General features: G+C 37.1%; 1 protein-coding gene across 2 annotated transcripts in view; it reads right to left on the reverse strand.

Moving 5' to 3' along the window:
* map3k20a (mitogen-activated protein kinase kinase kinase 20a) overlaps positions 1-13,908 on the reverse strand; it is a 45,151-nt gene extending 31,243 nt beyond the window's left edge. The window contains exons 1-4 of one of the 2 annotated variants that reach the window (XM_084421817.1): positions 13,755-13,908; positions 9,660-9,850; positions 8,491-8,578; positions 5,413-5,514 (exon numbers count right to left, since the gene is read on the reverse strand). In XM_084421817.1, coding sequence (XP_084277943.1) covers positions 5,413-5,514; positions 8,491-8,578; positions 9,660-9,818 — 349 coding nt within the window. In that variant the 5' untranslated portion in view covers positions 9,819-9,850; positions 13,755-13,908. Of the gene's footprint in view, positions 1-5,412; positions 5,515-8,490; positions 8,579-9,659; positions 9,851-13,754 lie in introns of those variants that run through there. The other variant, XM_084421818.1, reaches the window with a different exon arrangement.
* Positions 13,909-17,857: the final 3,949 nt, after the last annotated feature.

Consider the following 17,857-nt stretch of genomic DNA (forward strand, 5'->3'; position numbering starts at 1 on the left):
AGTTCATTCCCTAGTTTAGCGACGTGCTTCTGTGGAGGGAAAAGCGCGCTTTGCACGGGTGCAAAATAGGAATGAAACATGCGTCGGTGTACAAAGTCAATTGCGCTGGGTGCAAGATAGGGCCCTTTATGTTATTGCCAGATATGACGACGCTACTGGAACACGCATCACCGCAGCTGAGCATCTATTCATCAAGCAAACGTGCAAGCTATCGCAAATCAAAGTGAAAGTAAGTCGCAGATGCTTAACACACAATCATCATCATCATTAAAAGTAAAGAAACGAAATGATCTTACCAGGGCTGTTGCTGCTCTCTCTTATTGCGGTCTTTGATTTTGAAATTTTAGCTGATGATCAATAAAATGCAGCTCATATCTGTTGCTTTCGGTGACGTGCACTCCATTAAATCTGCATATAGCGCGAGAATTGAAGATCGGATTTAAATCCGTTTCGCAAAAACACATTTATGTGACCAGGCGTAAATGGAATCGTTTTGATAAATCAGATAGCTATCCGATCTGTGAAATCGCATGAAGTGGCCAGTAAATAAATCTCTTATTTGTAAACTTGTTCGCACTCTATGTTGTGTGTTGTTGCGCTTTCTTGTAGTATGTCATTTTTTTTTACATGCTGTTCATTCATCCATTGCTGATAATTAGACCAGTCCAATAATTTCCACATATGTCTAGCTAGCTTTCGATTATCAGAGCTGTTGACAGACTTACAAACACTCGTTCTCTTACGTGTTTTTTGCGTTATGTTTTATTGCCTAGCTTGCCTCACTAGTTTGCCAGCTGAACTCAGGTGTTGTGAGGTGTATTTATCACGTAGTCCTGAGGGATATCAGACGACGCTGTTGACGTTGATTCTTGCGATTATCATGAGAACAGTTTTCAGTATCTCACATAAATATCAGGACATAAATAAGCCTAACGTAGAGGTTGTAAATAAACGAGCACAATTTGCAAACTATTATGATAAATTGCAATAATCATGTCTTCGGAGTATGTGTGCCTGTTCCATGCCCGACGCAGGTACCGGGTGGGAGGTGGGAGGTAGGGGGGTGGAGGGGTATTTACGACAGTGCAAGTATTCCACAGCGACTCTAGGGGTCGCTGTTTGACAAAAACACAAATTCTCCACAGTGTGCCTTTAAAGAAATGTTTTTTTGTTGTGATACAGTTAAAAACGTAATTTATTCCCTTGATGGTAAAGTGTCACATGACTTGAGTAATGATGCTGAAAATTCAGCTTTGCATCAAATTACAGGATTAAATTAGTTAGGCCGGAATACATTACATTTTTAAATATATTCACATAGAAAATTGTTATTTTAAATTGTAATAATATTTCACATTATTACTGTTTTCTTCTGTATTTTTGATCAAATAAATGCAATATTGGTAAGCATAAGAGACTCCTTGCAAAAACACGTATGATGTAATAGTGTAATAGCTACATCATCACGTCTTTGGCCCCGCCCACTGGCACCAAGGAGTGAAGAGAGATATATTATCAATGGACTAGAAATAACATTACTTTTCCAAAGGATCCTGATTCTAGGAAAGTTATTTATTTTCAACTATCTTAATGTCTCAAGGGGGGCATTATTTGTTTGTTCTGTACATTTCACTGTAGATTCTTTGGTAAATCAGTGGCATTTCGGCGCAGGCTTTGCAAACAGACTTTTACTGTAAGATAATGGACCCGTCAGTAATGCCACAACATTTAAGTAACCGTGTAAATTATAATGCCCGATCTGTAATCAGTGATTTCTGATATGATTCATGTACAGTCAAAATTGTTTATTGCTGTTTATGTGTCTGTAAATCAAGCCAAACGATCAACTTCACATTGTTTCGTTCATTGTTTCTCTTAGTAGCATGAAAATAATCTGTAATTTCAATTGTGATTAAATTATATACAGAAATCGATCAAAGAGCCCGCCCTTTAGAGCTGGAGCTGTAGATCACAGTTTATCAGGACCTGTTTACTCCTGGTATTAAGATGCGTTTTGGTCGATCGGATCACGAGTGGACGACGCTAAATACAGGAGTAAACGGGGTCTAAAACGTTTAAGCTTGTCCACTTTCAGCCACTTCCAGAGGTAGTTGAAAACACATTTGACCAGATTGCTTTCGTAGTGTAAACGCTCATGTGACCGAATGTGTTCAAACAGCCACAAAAGACTGTCTACTCTCCTCCTACTGACCTGAAGAGCAACATTATGGGAAGAGCTCTAGCCAGACGGGATTTAAACTGTCGGCTGAAGACCCAAGATTGGTTTGAAGATGAAAAACGTACCAAGCACAATGTTCTCTCACCATTCCTGATTTCTAACACACCCTTAAAGTGACAGCAGCCTAATATACCTGTGGCTGTTAGTGTCACCAATGTTAATCACACAACAAAGAGAAAGAGAAAATCACTTTTGTAGCTTTAACAAAGATAAATTGTATTAATTAATTATATTAGTTATATTTATTTTATACAGTGAAGACTATGCAGTGTTATTTTACTTTATTTGATTATTCAATGTCTGTACCTGAGTACAGTTAGATTTACATGAAAAAGATAAAGCACTGCTTATTTAATTTGTATCTTTGTTTTGTTGTATGTATCAATGCTTGTAATTTGTTTATTATTTTGATAATAATTAATAAACGCACTCTCAGATGCACTCTCCTACAAAATCACCCCAATCATGATTAATACTTTACAAATAGAGCTATTCAAATCATCTGATGAAATTGTTTTCATATCGGAATATATATTGGAGAAATACTAAATATTGCAATGTCGGTTTTTTGTTTTTTCATTTTTGCATAAGATATGCAAAGATGTTAGCCAATCACAGCAGTGGGCGTTTGCACTGAAGTCTCACACAGACACGCCCCCTCAAACAGAGCGTTCAAATCAGAGGCTAAAATCAGGGTAGGAAAAATGCCTATTATTTCTAAATTATGTCCATTTTTGATGTAAAAATCACACTAACATTATAAGTGCACCTCAGTAAACACTATAAAATAATAATAAATAAACATGTTTCATTTGTTTTTTAATTATTCCAGACTTTTGACCGGTGGTATATATAATGTCCTTTTCCAGACAAACTGGTTAAACATTATGCTTGTCTGGTGTCGTTTGCTCCACTGAAACAGTGATTTATGAATACTTGAAAGTACATTTTCTACAGATTTTAAAGATTGGATGCAATTGCACAGACAAGATTAGTAACTGATTATATCACAGCAGTGTCATATTACCATGTGTAATGTTAATCCAAATACTGCAACATATTTTACACAAATATGTGAACGGAAACGTGCATTCTCAGCGCTGCTGCAAGACGTGCACATAATAATGTAAACTGTTCAGTTCGTTTCCTCTTACAGGTCAGAGAAACAGCTGGAAGTTAGTTACAGTTAGATGAACTGTATAATGTTTACAGCAAGCTAGGTGACCCTGCTGGTCATAACTGGTTTAAACTGGTCAAAGCGGTTTGTCTGCCTGCCAGAACAGCACCCAAAAACCTGGTCTCCCCTAAGTATGCATTGGTATGTTCCTGTCCTTATATCATTATATATGGTTATATTTTTGATATCACCATTTGTGCTAGGCTTCCACTGTAAATGTGTTTTGTTTTACATTTAGACCATGTAGGCCCGGTTTCACAGACAGAGCTTAGATTAACCCCTTACCAGTCAGGCTCTGGCACCAGACTGGTGATCCCAGATTATTTTAGTTCAAAATATGTTTGAGCTTATATATCTCAATATTAATAACAGTCTGGTTAATTTTGAGTCTTGAACTATAAACTCTCAAGTGTTGGCTTTCTAAATGTATGTGTGTTATGTTTCTATTCAGATTTACTTATGAGCAGTAACCTTTTTATTTTGGGCATTTCATGTATGCAGCACTTGCCAAAATTGGGGGTGACTGAGAAGGGGTTAAAGAGTTAGTTCACCCAAAAATGAAAATTCTGTCAGTAATTACTCTCCCTCATGTTGTTCCAACCCCGTAAGACTTGAGTTGAGTTCACTTGAGTGAGCGCTTCTGGGTTGTACGTCAGAATGTAGGCTCACTATTGGCCGACGCTGGTCATGTGTGTGACGCTGGCCAATAGTGAGCCTACGTTCTGACGTACGACCCAGAAGCGCTGCGCTGTTACGCTACGTGAACTCACTCAGAGGCCCATATATGGAGTTAATATTGTGCCATAATTAAACAAACAAATCCAGCATTTTGCAAACAAACTCGATCTGCTTTGCAAAGGAAAACTCGACTCGCAAACAAACAAGCAATGAATAAATAAATGAGCCTAGATAATATTTCACAAATAAATGCAAACCATCCTACAAATTGCATGTAACCTTTGAAACAAATACCAAATCTAGTGCATACAAATGCACATCTGTCTGTTACGATTGTGAGACACTTGGCTTTTTATGAGATCTCTCGGCTCGATTTTCTCACAAATGTGTCCTAGTAGATTTTCTCACAAATGCAGTTGAGCAACTTCCTCTTCTAAAACAGTAGATGGCGCTAAACTAGAGGCTAATTTAGCGCTAGTCTCCCGGAGAAGCACTGATTTGAAACTTGCCTTTGCCTACAGCTGAGGAAAATGACCGGTGAACAGGTGTTTCTGTCTCACTTTATCTATAATTAACCTTTTTAAGGTTTTCTTTTGTAAAATGTTTACTACATATCTAGACAGATTAGCACTTAGTAGCAATTCACTCTCTCTAGACAGATATGCATTTGTATGCACTAGATTTGGTATTTGTTCAAAGGTTACATGCAATTTGTAGGATGGTTTGTATTTATTTGTGAAATATTATCTTGGCTCATTTATTTATATTTGTAAAACACAATACATATTTGTTACTCCACTGCATTGACCTTTGTACTTGCACATTGCTTGTTTGTTTGCGAGTCGAGTTTTCCTTTGCAAAGCAGATCGAGTTTGTTTGCAAAATGCTGGATTTGTTTGTTTAATTATGGCACAATATTAACTCCATACACAAGAAAATGAATAGTTGAATAAAGTTGTTATTTTTGTGTGTTTTCTTGCGCACAAAAAGTATTCTCGTCGCTTGATAAATTTAAGATTGAGCCACTGTAGTCACTTGGACTATTTTAAACATTGTTCATCAAAAATATCTTAATTTGTGTTCCGAAGATGAACGAAACTCTTACGGGGTTGAAACAACATGAGGGTGAGTGATTACTGACAGAATTTTCATTTTTGGGTGACCTATCCCTTTAAGCCAGGATTAGGTATATTTAAATTTGGACATTTAAGTAGCTTTTATAAACATGCCTTTTAGTCTGGGACTAGGCTTAGCCCTTGTCTGTGAAACCAGGGTCATCTTTCTTTTCAGTTTATGAGTGTGTGCGTGTATATAATACCTTTAGCGATGTCTATGGCCCAGGTCATAATCTGCTTCATACTGATGTCTTCGCTCTCGGCACTGGACAGATAGTCGAACAGAGATCCACCACTGGCATACTCTACCATAAAACACACACACATACAAATTAAAATACAAAATCTGTCGTATTGTGCAGTAGTTTTACACGTCACTGCTGTAGGACGCGGTGCACTACTGGTGTTAGCTGTCATCAAGTACTGTGATATAATACTTGCAGTGAAATTCACAATATCCTGTTTCTGAGCTCAAACACTCAATGACATCATCTAAATCCACTGGAACATGCAAACACCACAGAACCCCTTGTATACACAAACACTGGCATCTACGTACAAGAGGAAACACAACTGTAACGTCATTAATTTGCATGGCGTAGTACTTGTTTAAGGGCAACGGGTAAAACGATTAATTGAAAAATAGTTTTGAACTCTGACAGCCCTTTTTGCTGAAAAACAAACATATGAATGCTAAGCTACGGACTCTGACCCCGTTTCAAGACACACCTTATTTAGTTATTTGAGATTTAGACGCCTCATACAACCCTACTGATATACATGTGACTAACATGAGGAAATATGATTTTTAATACGTATTTTATCTTTTTACATTTTTAGATTTTTTTTAAGTATTAAAAAGTGTTCCCAAAAGAATGTGAAGTGTCCAAATACAGACACATACCACTGGCATACGAGTGCAGTTGAGTCTGCTAATATTCATGAACACTGTATGTTTATTTTAGGTTTAGGTCACTGTAAGCACACATCATATAATAGTCAGATTATCAGTGTCAAACAGAGATACATACACAGGGGAAATTAATAACCTCGCTGACAAAGGTGAGCTGGTCATAAACGTCACCTTCACCTTCTCTTATTATATTTACTTTTCATAAAGAGAGACTCTCAATACTGCAGACCATAGACTCTTTGCACAGCACTTTATGATCTTTTACAATCACTGCATCTTCATTTGAGTCTCGCTCAGCACAGCAGAAGCAGAAGTAGACCAACACACTGCGTCTCGTTTTATTTATCCATGATTAATCAAAAAATGTAATATTTTCAATACAATACACATGGACAAAAAATCTTTGATAGATAACGTTTATATTTGCACTTCTGCAGTAATTAAGAATCAGCGGAATAATAATAAAAACATACGTATGTATATATATATACAAGTGTTCTTGTAATTTGATTGAATATATATATATATATATATATATACACTCACCTAAAGGATTATTAGGAACACCATACTAATACTGTGTTTGACCCCCTTTCGCCTTCAGAACTGCCTTAATTCTACGTGGCATTGATTCAACAAGGTGCTGAAAGCATTCTTTAGAAATGTTGGCCCATATTGATAGGATAGCATCTTGCAGTTGATGGAGATTTGTGGGATGCACATCCAGGGCACGAAGCTCCCGTTCCACCACATCCCAAAGATGCTCTATTGGGTTGAGATCTGGTGACTGTGGGGGCCATTTTAGTACAGTGAACTCATTGTCATGTTCAAGAAACCAATTTGAAATGATTCGAGCTTTGTTACATGGTGCATTATCCTGCTGGAAGTAGCCATCAGAGGATGGGTACATGGTGGTCATAAAGGGATGGACATGGTCAGAAACAATGCTCAGGTAGGCCGTGGCATTTAAACGATGCCCAATTGGCACTAAGGGGCCTAAAGTGTACCAAGAAAACATCCCCCACACCATTACACCACCACCACCAGCCTGCACAGTGGTAACAAGGCATGATGGATCCATGTTCTCATTCTGTTTACGCCAAATTCTGACTCTACCATCTGAATGTCTCAACAGAAATTGAGACTCATCAGACCAGGCAACATTTTTCCAGTCTTCAACTGTCCAATTTTGGTGAGCTCGTGCAAATTGTAGCCTCTTTTTCCTATTTGTAGTGGAGATGAGTGGTACCCGGTGGGGTCTTCTGCTGTTGTAGCCCATCCGCCTCAAGGTTGTGCGTGTTGTGGCTTCACAAATGCTTTGCTGCATACCTCGGTTGTAACGAGTGGTTATTTCAGTCAAAGTTGCTCTTCTATCAGCTTGAATCAGTCGGCCCATTCTCCTCTGACCTCTAGCATCAACAAGGCATTTTCGCCCACAGGACTGCCGCATACTGGATGTTTTTCCCTTTTCACACCATTCTTTGTAAACCCTAGAAATGGTTGTGCGTGAAAATCCCAGTAACTGAGCAGATTGTGAAATACTCAGACCGGCCCGTCTGGCACCAACAACCATGCCACGCTCAAAATTGCTTAAATCACCTTTCTTTCCCATTCTGACATTCAGTTTGGAGTTCAGGAGATTGTCTTGACCAGGACCACACCCCTGAATGCATTGAAGCAACTGCCATGTGATTGGTTGATTAGATAATTGCATTAATGAGAAATTGAACAGGTGTTCCTAATAATCCTTTAGGTGAGTGTATATATATATATATATATATATATATTCAATCAAATTACAAGAACACTTGTTCTGCAGATTGACTGGTAATTTATTAATCTGGCAGATAATTTTATTAAAGTGGAAAATATCATTATGTGAATTCACAAACTGGAGACCAATGGATATTTGATTATTGTTGTTATTTGCTTATTATAAACCAAATGCAAATGCAACTAGATCAAACTAGATCTGAGATCAACAGAGAAATGAGCATTTGCAAATCAAGAACAAATAGCAAGAACAAATAATTAGACAGTGATATAAGGGTATTAATATGTAATATAGATTGATAAATAGATGCAAGGAAGATCTATCACAATTTATTATGCAAATGAAAACAATTACATTATTTTCCAACTTCAATCTTACATTTTTTAAAGTATGACATAGAAAATAATAAAGAGGTAAAACGCTGAAAATAATTATTAATTATAAATAAATAAATAAAAACCTAAGGCTAAAATGATCTATGAAGCAAAGTTTGAATGGCGTCTGTGTGTGGAGAACAATAAAAATAGAGCGTTCGAGGAATTTGATAAAAGCCCTGCCTTGCAAACACTGTAATAAATGTCCTGTTTTACTGACCTGTAACAATTCCATAGTTGGGAGCTTCCAGGATCGCTCCATAAAACTGGATAATGTTTCGATGACTGAGAACACTTAAAATATCAGCCTGCAAATACAGCCAGCACAAAGAATTAAAGCCACAGATTCATAATGCAGATTCAACATGTGCATTCTTTATTAATATAATACAAGAAATGTTAATTACAATTAATGGTAACACTTTATTTTATAGGTGACATAGTTACACGTTACTACATGTACTTACTATAGTAATAACGGTAAATTATGCATAACTACAAGTGACTAACCCTAAAACAAACCCTAACCTTAACTCTATAGTAAGGACATGTAGTTAATTATATATTGCCCTGTACGTATTTAAGTAAGTACAATGTAACTACATCACCTTAAAATAAAGGGTTACACTTTATTTGGTAACACTTTATTTTACAGTGTCCTTGTTACATATGTTACATTTACTTACCATAGTAATAACAGTAAATTATGCATATTTACATGCAACTAACCCTCAACCAAACCCTAATCCTACCCTAACCCTACAGTAAGTACATGTAGTTGCTTAATATTACTCAGTACTTAAATATATAATTACACTGTAACAATGACACCTTAAAATAAAGTGTTACCAAATAAAGTGTTACCAAATGATATAATCAGCACAACAATTTAAGTGAAAAGTTGACAATATGAAGTGAATCAGATGAATTTGAAGTTTTATTAGACTGATGATGATACATTACATTTGTGTGATTTTAATAACTTTTTAAGCGGTTAGTTCCACCATCAAATTATAATTTTTTATGTAATTTCCCCCCCGACCAAATGGTCCCATCCCAAACATTACCAGAGCCATTACGCTCGAAAATCACTACATGCGAAGAACAAAGACAACAATGAATCCAGCACTTAAAAGTAAATACACTTCACCCCAAAGACAAACACTGCACTCAGCTGAAACTAATATGACTTAATTATGTGACAATTTTCTCTTAAAGACATAGTCTATGAATTTCAGTTCACAAAAGACGCTGTGAGAGCGTAGAGTAGAGAGGAGGCGTAACCGCGCTGGTCGGACTGGAGTCGACACACAGAGAGGCAATTAAAATGATTATCACACTGACAATTAAAGCATGTGTATGAAAAGCCCGGGCGACTCTCACTCCCACCTCGTTTTCAATCTTCAGAAGCTTTTTCACCGCCACCTCTTTATCCTGCGAGAGCCAGCGGGCGCGATACACGCTCCCGAAGCTCCCGCCGCCACAGTTCTCGTAGAAGAGGATGTCATCGGATTTGATTTGCACAAAGGAGCCGCCCAGAGATGCCATGGCATAGTGGCACTTAGAAACACGCGTCTCTCCTGAAGAACAAAGAAAAGAGGAGAGGATGAGAGGAGAACGAGGGACGAGATGTTGTGATTTGATCTGGCACTGAGAGAACTGCTCACTTGTACTTTAATCAACACACACACACACACACACACACACACAGGCAGGTGTGAACGTAATGTTTGAGCGTATGATCAACAAGTGTACTGACAATGCATCATTGGACTAGCGCACTCACGTTAACAGTCCTGATATTCCTCATATCTGCAATCAGACACTCATACTGATCTGAGATCAGCTGACAGCAGAAGTGTAGAACTGTACTGAATGCACACTTGTTGTGTACTTCCAATCTTACATCTATATTTATTTTAAATTTTAAGCCTACTTGTACTTAATATATAAATTAAATAAAAGGCCGCTTAATAATCAATAATCAAGGCCACGCGATTATGCTTCTTAACACACTTAAGTAGATTTAAAAAGTGCACTTTGTAATAATGTTGAATTAAAAGTTTTATTTTAAAGTAAACTTCGAATCATTATGTTTTAATAATCGTTTGTTGTGATTTAAAGATGACTAGCACACTAAAAGTATAATTTTAACAGTTTTACTGTTGTATGTGTGATTCAAATTTACATTGAATATATTTTAAATGTACTTAAAGGGGTGGTTGATTATGATTTCACTTTTCTAACTAAAGTTAGAAAAGTATGATTTCACTTTTTTAACTTTAGTTAGTGTGTAATGTTGCAAGAATAACACACTAACTAAAGTTAAAAAAGTGAAATAATACTTTTCTAACTTTAGTTAGTGTGTAATGTTGCAAGAATAACACACTAATTAAAGTTAGAAAAGTGAAATCATACTTTTCTAACTTTAGTTAGTGTGTAATGTTGCTGTTTGAGCATAAACAACATCTGCAAAGTTACGATGCTCAAAGTTCAAAGCAAAGGGAGATTTTTGCTTTTAAAGAAATCGTTTTTTAAGGACTACAACAAACGGCTGGTAGAGACTACACAACATTCTACACCATAGTGACATCACCAACCCTAAAATTTACATAAACCCCGCCCCCGTGAACACACAACAAAGAGGGTGAGTCCATGTTGAGAATAGGATTTGCTAACACACGAGCTCTTGAAGCTCCGCCCCCTGTGCCGGGAGCAGCAGCTCATTTGCATTTAAAGGGACACACACAAAACGACGCGTTTTTGCTCACCCTCAAAAAGTGACAATTTTAACATGCTATATAAAAATATCTGTGGGGTATTTTAAGCTAAAACTTCACATACACACTCTGGGGACATCACAGACTTATTTTACATCTTGCAAAAAGGGTGTGTAGTCGTGCAGTCCTGTACAGCGAGGACAGCACTTACAATGGGAATAGGCTGCTTCAGCTGTTTGTTTGTTTTTCCTTTTCTCATGTTTGTGTACCGTTACACCCCTATATCATATAATGACGTGAGGGTGAACTCCGAAAAAGACTTGATCAATAGAATGCATATAAAATGCACTTTTTCTGTAAAACCTTCAATTTCCCCAAAAAAGAAAGAAAAATAACTTGTGTTTGAGCTCATAAAGTTTCACACTTTCAGTGGAGTAATTATGGTTTTTAGAGGGCTGCGTGGGACAGCTGGGGTGCACAGCGGGTCTGAGCTTCGTTCTCACAGAGGGACGCCGCGGCTCTTGGGCGGTTTGGGGCCGTTTGTGTTATATTTAGCAGAGCAGGAATCAGATCACCTCACCGGTGCTTCAAGCACACAAGAAAGAAAGAGACTCTAGTGAATATATATAAAAACTAACATGGCCACATCTTCATAACTACAGTGGCTCCAAAATGGTTTAGAATCACACATAAAAACGTGTGAATGTTATTGAATTAGATACAAAATATCAAGGGAAGCGTCAAATGCTGCAGGAGCTTTTCTCCCCTTGTGAAAAAGATGTAGACTTTAGCATACTTTTAGAAAGACTACTTATTAAAGAAATAATAATATACTTAAAAAGAATATACTTAAGTGCAAAATGAATGCAATGGTTTCGTACACTTGATTGCATAATTGCAATTAAATGAAAATGTATTATAGATTATATTAAATGCAATGATGTATATTTAATGCATTTATCTGGACTTAACAGAGTGTGTTTTTTTACCCTCTTACGTATAGGACTTAAGTGCATCTGTATGTGTAATTTCATAATTACTTCTATTGTCTTTGAAATATGGTTAAAGTGTCCAGCTGAATGTACTGACGAGCATTTATGGTCAACTAGAATATACTTTAATGTAATTCTATTAAAACTTTTATGTCGTGTATTTAAATATATTTGTAATTACACATTTGTAATGATGATGAAGTTGAACTTTAGTACATTTAAAATATATTAACTTTAAATATAAAATATAATAACGCACTACAGTTAAAATTATAATCAAGTACTTTACATGTGCTTTAGTATGTTAGTCAACACATCAAGATAAGTGCACTTCTATAAAGCATGACAAAAGATGATTAAAACATGTACTTCAGTGTACATACTTATGAAAAGTGTCCACTCGTTAAGTATACTTAAATGGCCTTTTAATTCATTAATATTACATTATCTGCAAGTTATTTTTTTTTAAACACACACTCTGGAGTTGAAGTACAACTACAAGTGTGCAAAGCACATTTATAGTGCACTTCTTTTTCACAATGGTCTTCTTCACTAACTTTTCTTCCTCATTTATGCTCAATGTCTTTTAATCAGCTGGTGTTTTGGTGATTGTTAGTGGATGTGTGAAGTCAATTCTCCTCAAGTTCACACAGGTGTGCTAACCACAGGTGTAGAGAATCACATTAAAAATGCAGATGATAACCACAAAGAGTCACTATTTCTCTAAATTGTCAACAATATAATCATTGTTTCATAACTGCTGTATCACTTCAAACCAAGAAATGTTTTCCATGACAAGTCTGATTGTGTTATCGCTCTTTAAAATAAATGACACTTGCCTTGATATTCTGTAGCTGATGCAAAGACATTCATTTATTTTCATGTATAAATTAAATGTCCACATACTTTTGGAGATTGCTGTATTTATTATCTGATTCTGAAAACCTCTCTGCATTTCAATGCTTGTGCAATATTTCCTCATTCAATTATGAACCAATAGGATCACAGCAACATTCCCGCATACATTTCCAGGCACATGCACTGGAACAGAAAGTAAAACCAGCAGAATAATTGGGATTTTTCTCATTCACCCTGAAAGCCTGTGTATTCATACAATAGAGCATGCAGAGGACAGCAGAATGACTTTCAGCCCAGATGAACAAAAATTCAGTCAGTTCACTGAAACAATATAAGTTGATAATAACAGGGCTGCTCCCCTTTCTGAGAATCGTTTTAGTAATGAGGCAGCATTTATGGATGTAATAAATGCATTATTGCGTTATAATTACAATGTAAGCACATACAGAACACCATTGAAGTCCTTTGAAGCATCATGTCAAAAGCAAGAATATCTGATAGGCCTGTCTTCAATGTTCTGGTACCATAGTAGGCCTACTTTTTGTAAAGGATGCAACATGTTATAATTAGTGCAAAACATATAAAGTGCCCTATATTCGTTATTCTATTACAGCAAACGGCAACATTTTACATAAACCTGGCTCTAAACCAAAACCACACGTGCTTTGGTTAATCAGACTTTAAGGTTAAAAAGCAGATAGAACAATTTTGCGCAAATTACTCATTAATAAGTGATCATTTCATCATAAACTTTCCCTGTCTGTGATGTGGATGATCCAGAAACATGTCCAGACAGATCCATGAGCTACATGAGCACTGATCCACATATCTCACAGTTATCACGTTATTATTACTACAGTGTAACATCATGATAAACACAAACAGACACAAACACACACGTAACGTTACGTTACCCGCTCTCCTGTGTTCTCGGTCAGTCTTCCCGGGAGAGATGGACAGCAGTCAAGAAGTTCTTGCGAACACTTGTGACTCAGTGTCAGATATTTCCAGTCAGTGTACGACCCGGTGATTTCACGTGTAACAACTTCTTCCTGATCAGAGCTGCCAAGATCAGTGACGCACAGCAGCGGAGAGACAGAGCGACACCCGGCGGAGAGAACCGGTCCTTCATTACAACTAAACCGGTGTCCCGACATTCCATCCTTCTCCAAGTCCACCCGGCTGCAGCCTGCGGATCGGGGCGGGGCTGCACGCCCGTAACGCTTCTCATTGGTTAGTGGCACAGTAATGACGTCGACGCCACGGTAAACAGGAAATGCGGTTGAAAACAATGCTGTGACTTACAGGTGAAACTCGAAAATTTTGAATAACGTGCAAAAGGTCGTGTATTTCAGTAATTCAAATGAAAGGGTGAAACTAATATATTTAGTATATATAACTATATACATATGCATGATTATACTTTTCAGAGGGCCGACATTTCTGTATTTAAAATCTTTTTTAAATGTAATATTCTCATTTTCTGAGATTTTGAATTTGGGGTTTTCATAAGCTGTAAGCCATAATCATCAAAATTATATCTTTTGCACGATATTCTAATTTTTCGAGTTTCACCTGTATACATGGTACTAAAACAAAACTTTTAATCTGTTAATTACTTATATCTGGTAATAATATATAGTATTATAAATATTGTTATTTTTTTGGAAAACGTTTCATGATTTACGTTTCCAAGCAATAATCAGTTCTTATTGTGACTTGTCACATTGCAATGTCAACAAACTTAGTTTCAAGTTATTTTTATTCATTTTAATGTTATTTAAGTATATGCTTTACAGTTACAAGAATTAATTATTAACATTTAATTAAATAAAAGTAGAATATTTTCAGCAAGTCTCAAGATGTTATTAAAATGAATAAATTATGGATTTACTAGATAATGAAAAGGGTTATGGTTAAAATACCAGCATTGTTTGTATATGAATAACATGCCAAGACAATTATGTCATTGTTATTTATTAAGGTATCAAACGGTTTAATTAGTTCTGATAAAGATGGGTGAAACTTTACATATACATTTCTCTGTACATATACATATCTGTTTGTACAAATTATTTAGATTTTTGTATCTGTGGTTAGACATTAACATCCTTTACACACTTTCCTCAATCTCCTTTCCCCAGTTCACGTCACCTGTAGCCAAAAACACACAGAACCCTTTCATATGCACATCTAAGATCATGTTAGCCATGATACTGCTTTAGAAAATGCAAGAAGCAAGATTACTTAAAAAAAAAGCCAACCTTATACCCATGAGGCCTTATGCCGCACACATTTAAACTTTAACACACTTGTTTGCCTTTTGTGCCTAAAAGGATAGCAGAGAATACAAGTCAAAATATACATGGTAAGAGAAGTAAAAATGTCTTATTAAATGTCTCATTCATTCTTTTCAGTATGCCTCATTTGCCTTTTTCTTGGCCGTCTTTCTTCATCAGACCTGTAATGAAAAGTAGTACAGGAAAGGTATGTGAAATGCACAGGGTTTGTAGGAGAGCGGGGCACAAAGTAACGCTTTTTGACTTTCTCAGTTTGTGTAAATCTACTTATGGTTCAGAGTATTTATTTTTTCCCACATTAATTTCCCACGTCTTGTTTTATTAATACAGTATATACTTTTTTCTTGACATACCCCGAAAGAATGGAAGTGAAATGTGACAACATGCCCCATAGGTGGAGTGTGAGGGGCACATTGTAACATGACCATATGACAGCTTAAAATGTTATCTGATCTAATAAAAAAAATATATATATACAAGACAAACTAAAATATTTTCTAAATAAAATACAATTATTAACTTTTTCATATAAAATAATGGCATTTTTTAATAATTAAATATAAACTCATTTTTGAGTTTTGACTACGAACACAGGAAAACACAGCTATACAACATAGTTCAAAACAAATAAATAATTAGCCATTTCTGAACATTGACTCTCAGTCTTTATTCACCTTTTTCTCAATAGAATTAATAAAAGTATAGAATATAATAGCATATTTCTAATAGGGGCACATTGTAACTCAGTGTGACAACATGCCCCACCTGCACAACTGGGATTTAAACCCGGCTAGTGTCTTCTGCTAGTTAGCGAAGCATTAAAGAAGTATCTGAACTGTTAAATAACATATTGGAGATTAAAATAATATCAGATCTGTCTAATTTTAAATAAACACAAAAAATAGAGATGAAAAATTAACTTAAGTAAGAAATGTACTTTTGTTTAATAAATGTCTATGGATATCTTCCAAAATTATTTTAATTTCGGCACAATTTTTTCTCTATATAGTGTTGATATGGCAACTAGTAAATACACCAAGTTTCGTCATGCTAGCATGTGTGGAAGTATTTAAAACAAGTGTGTTACAACTAGCCCCGTGTTACCCTACACATTTCCAATCAATTGTAATTATATAATAATTCAATAAATACTCAGTTAGTTTACTTTTAATAACATGGGGGTTTTCCACTGCATATTTACTTACCTCTGTAAAATCAAAGGCCCCTGCTGTCACAAAGCTCAGAGAATACTGAAATGGTAAACATTACAAATACATTTGCTCAGATATACTGAATCTGACCCGAATCTGCCCAGTCGTGAACGCGGGACCCGAATCTGCCCAGTCGTGAACGCGGGACCCGGGTCTGCGCAGTAGTGAACGAACGCGGGACCCGAATCTGCCCAGTAGTGAACGCGGGACCCGAATCTGCCCAGTCGTGAACGCGGGACCCGAATCTGCCCAGTCGTGAACGCGGGACCCGGGTCTGCGCAGTAGTGAACGCGGGACCCGAGTCTGCCCAGTAGTGAACGCGGGACCCGAGTCTGCCCAGTAGTGAACGCGGGACCCGAGTCTGCCCAGTCGTGAACGCGGGACCCGAGTCTGCCCAGTCGTGAACGCGGGACCCGAGTCTGCCCAGTCGTGAACGCGGGACCCGAATCTGCCCAGTCGTGAACGCGGGACCCGGGTCTGCGCAGTAGTGAACGCGGGACCCGAGTCTGCCCAGTAGTGAACGCGGGACCCGAGTCTGCCCAGTCGTGAACGCGGGACCCGAATCTGCCCAGTCGTGAACGCGGGACCCGGGTCTGCGCAGTAGTGAACGCGGGACCCGAGTCTGCCCAGTAGTGAACGCTGGACCCGATTCTGCCCAGTAGTGAACGCGGGACCCGAATCTGCCCAGTAGTGAACGCGGGACCCGGGTCTGCCCAGTAGTGAGCAGGAAGTAAAGCCGCAATATCAAGGTCCCGCCCTCACTCCCGCAGAAATGGTTAATACAAAGTTTACTGTGTGAAATAAACAGTTATGGACATGTAGAAATTAAAGTTGAAGCTCCAATCTCCTCCCGAAAATCCCCCCAAAAAGTCCGTTGGTGCCTTGGTGACTAGGCTACTTCGTTTAGAGAAGCTGTCAATCACAGCTGTCAATCATGACGTCACATTACCATTTTTATAGCATCAAATAACAAACTAAGATCAAACTTATTTAAAAATTTTTTTTTTTTTTTTATAATTATTATTTTATCATTAATGCTTATATTCATTCGTAATGTGAAATTACAACTACAGGAGGTTGTTATTCTTTATCTGTTACTCAAATTGAAGCAAACAGGATCTCAAGACTGGTTACTAAACTGTGACTGATTCTCGAAAAGATGGGAGTAAGATTACCCTTTATACACTCTCAACACTTTCAACCTTCATTTGCTCATTGTTCACCTAATTGTTCTATTAGGGTGTTCGAGTTTATGTCAATAACAATATTTTCTGTTAATGCTAGGGGTATACGAGACATGCTAAAAAGAAAAGCTCTGTTTTTGTTTTGTAAAGGTAAAGAAGCAGATTTTTGTTTTATTCAAGAAACTCACGCCTGCAAAGATGGTGCGCTTTTTTGGAAGAATCAGTGGGGTTGTGACGTTTGGTTTTCTTGTGGTGCCGTGCCTCAAATAGGACAGCAGGTGTCGCTATTTTAAAGGACAGGTTTTCAGGGAAGGTTATAAGT

The sequence above is a fragment of the Rutilus rutilus genome (assembly GCF_951802725.1).
Source record: "Rutilus rutilus genome assembly, chromosome: 10".
NCBI lineage: Eukaryota > Metazoa > Chordata > Actinopteri > Cypriniformes > Leuciscidae > Rutilus > Rutilus rutilus.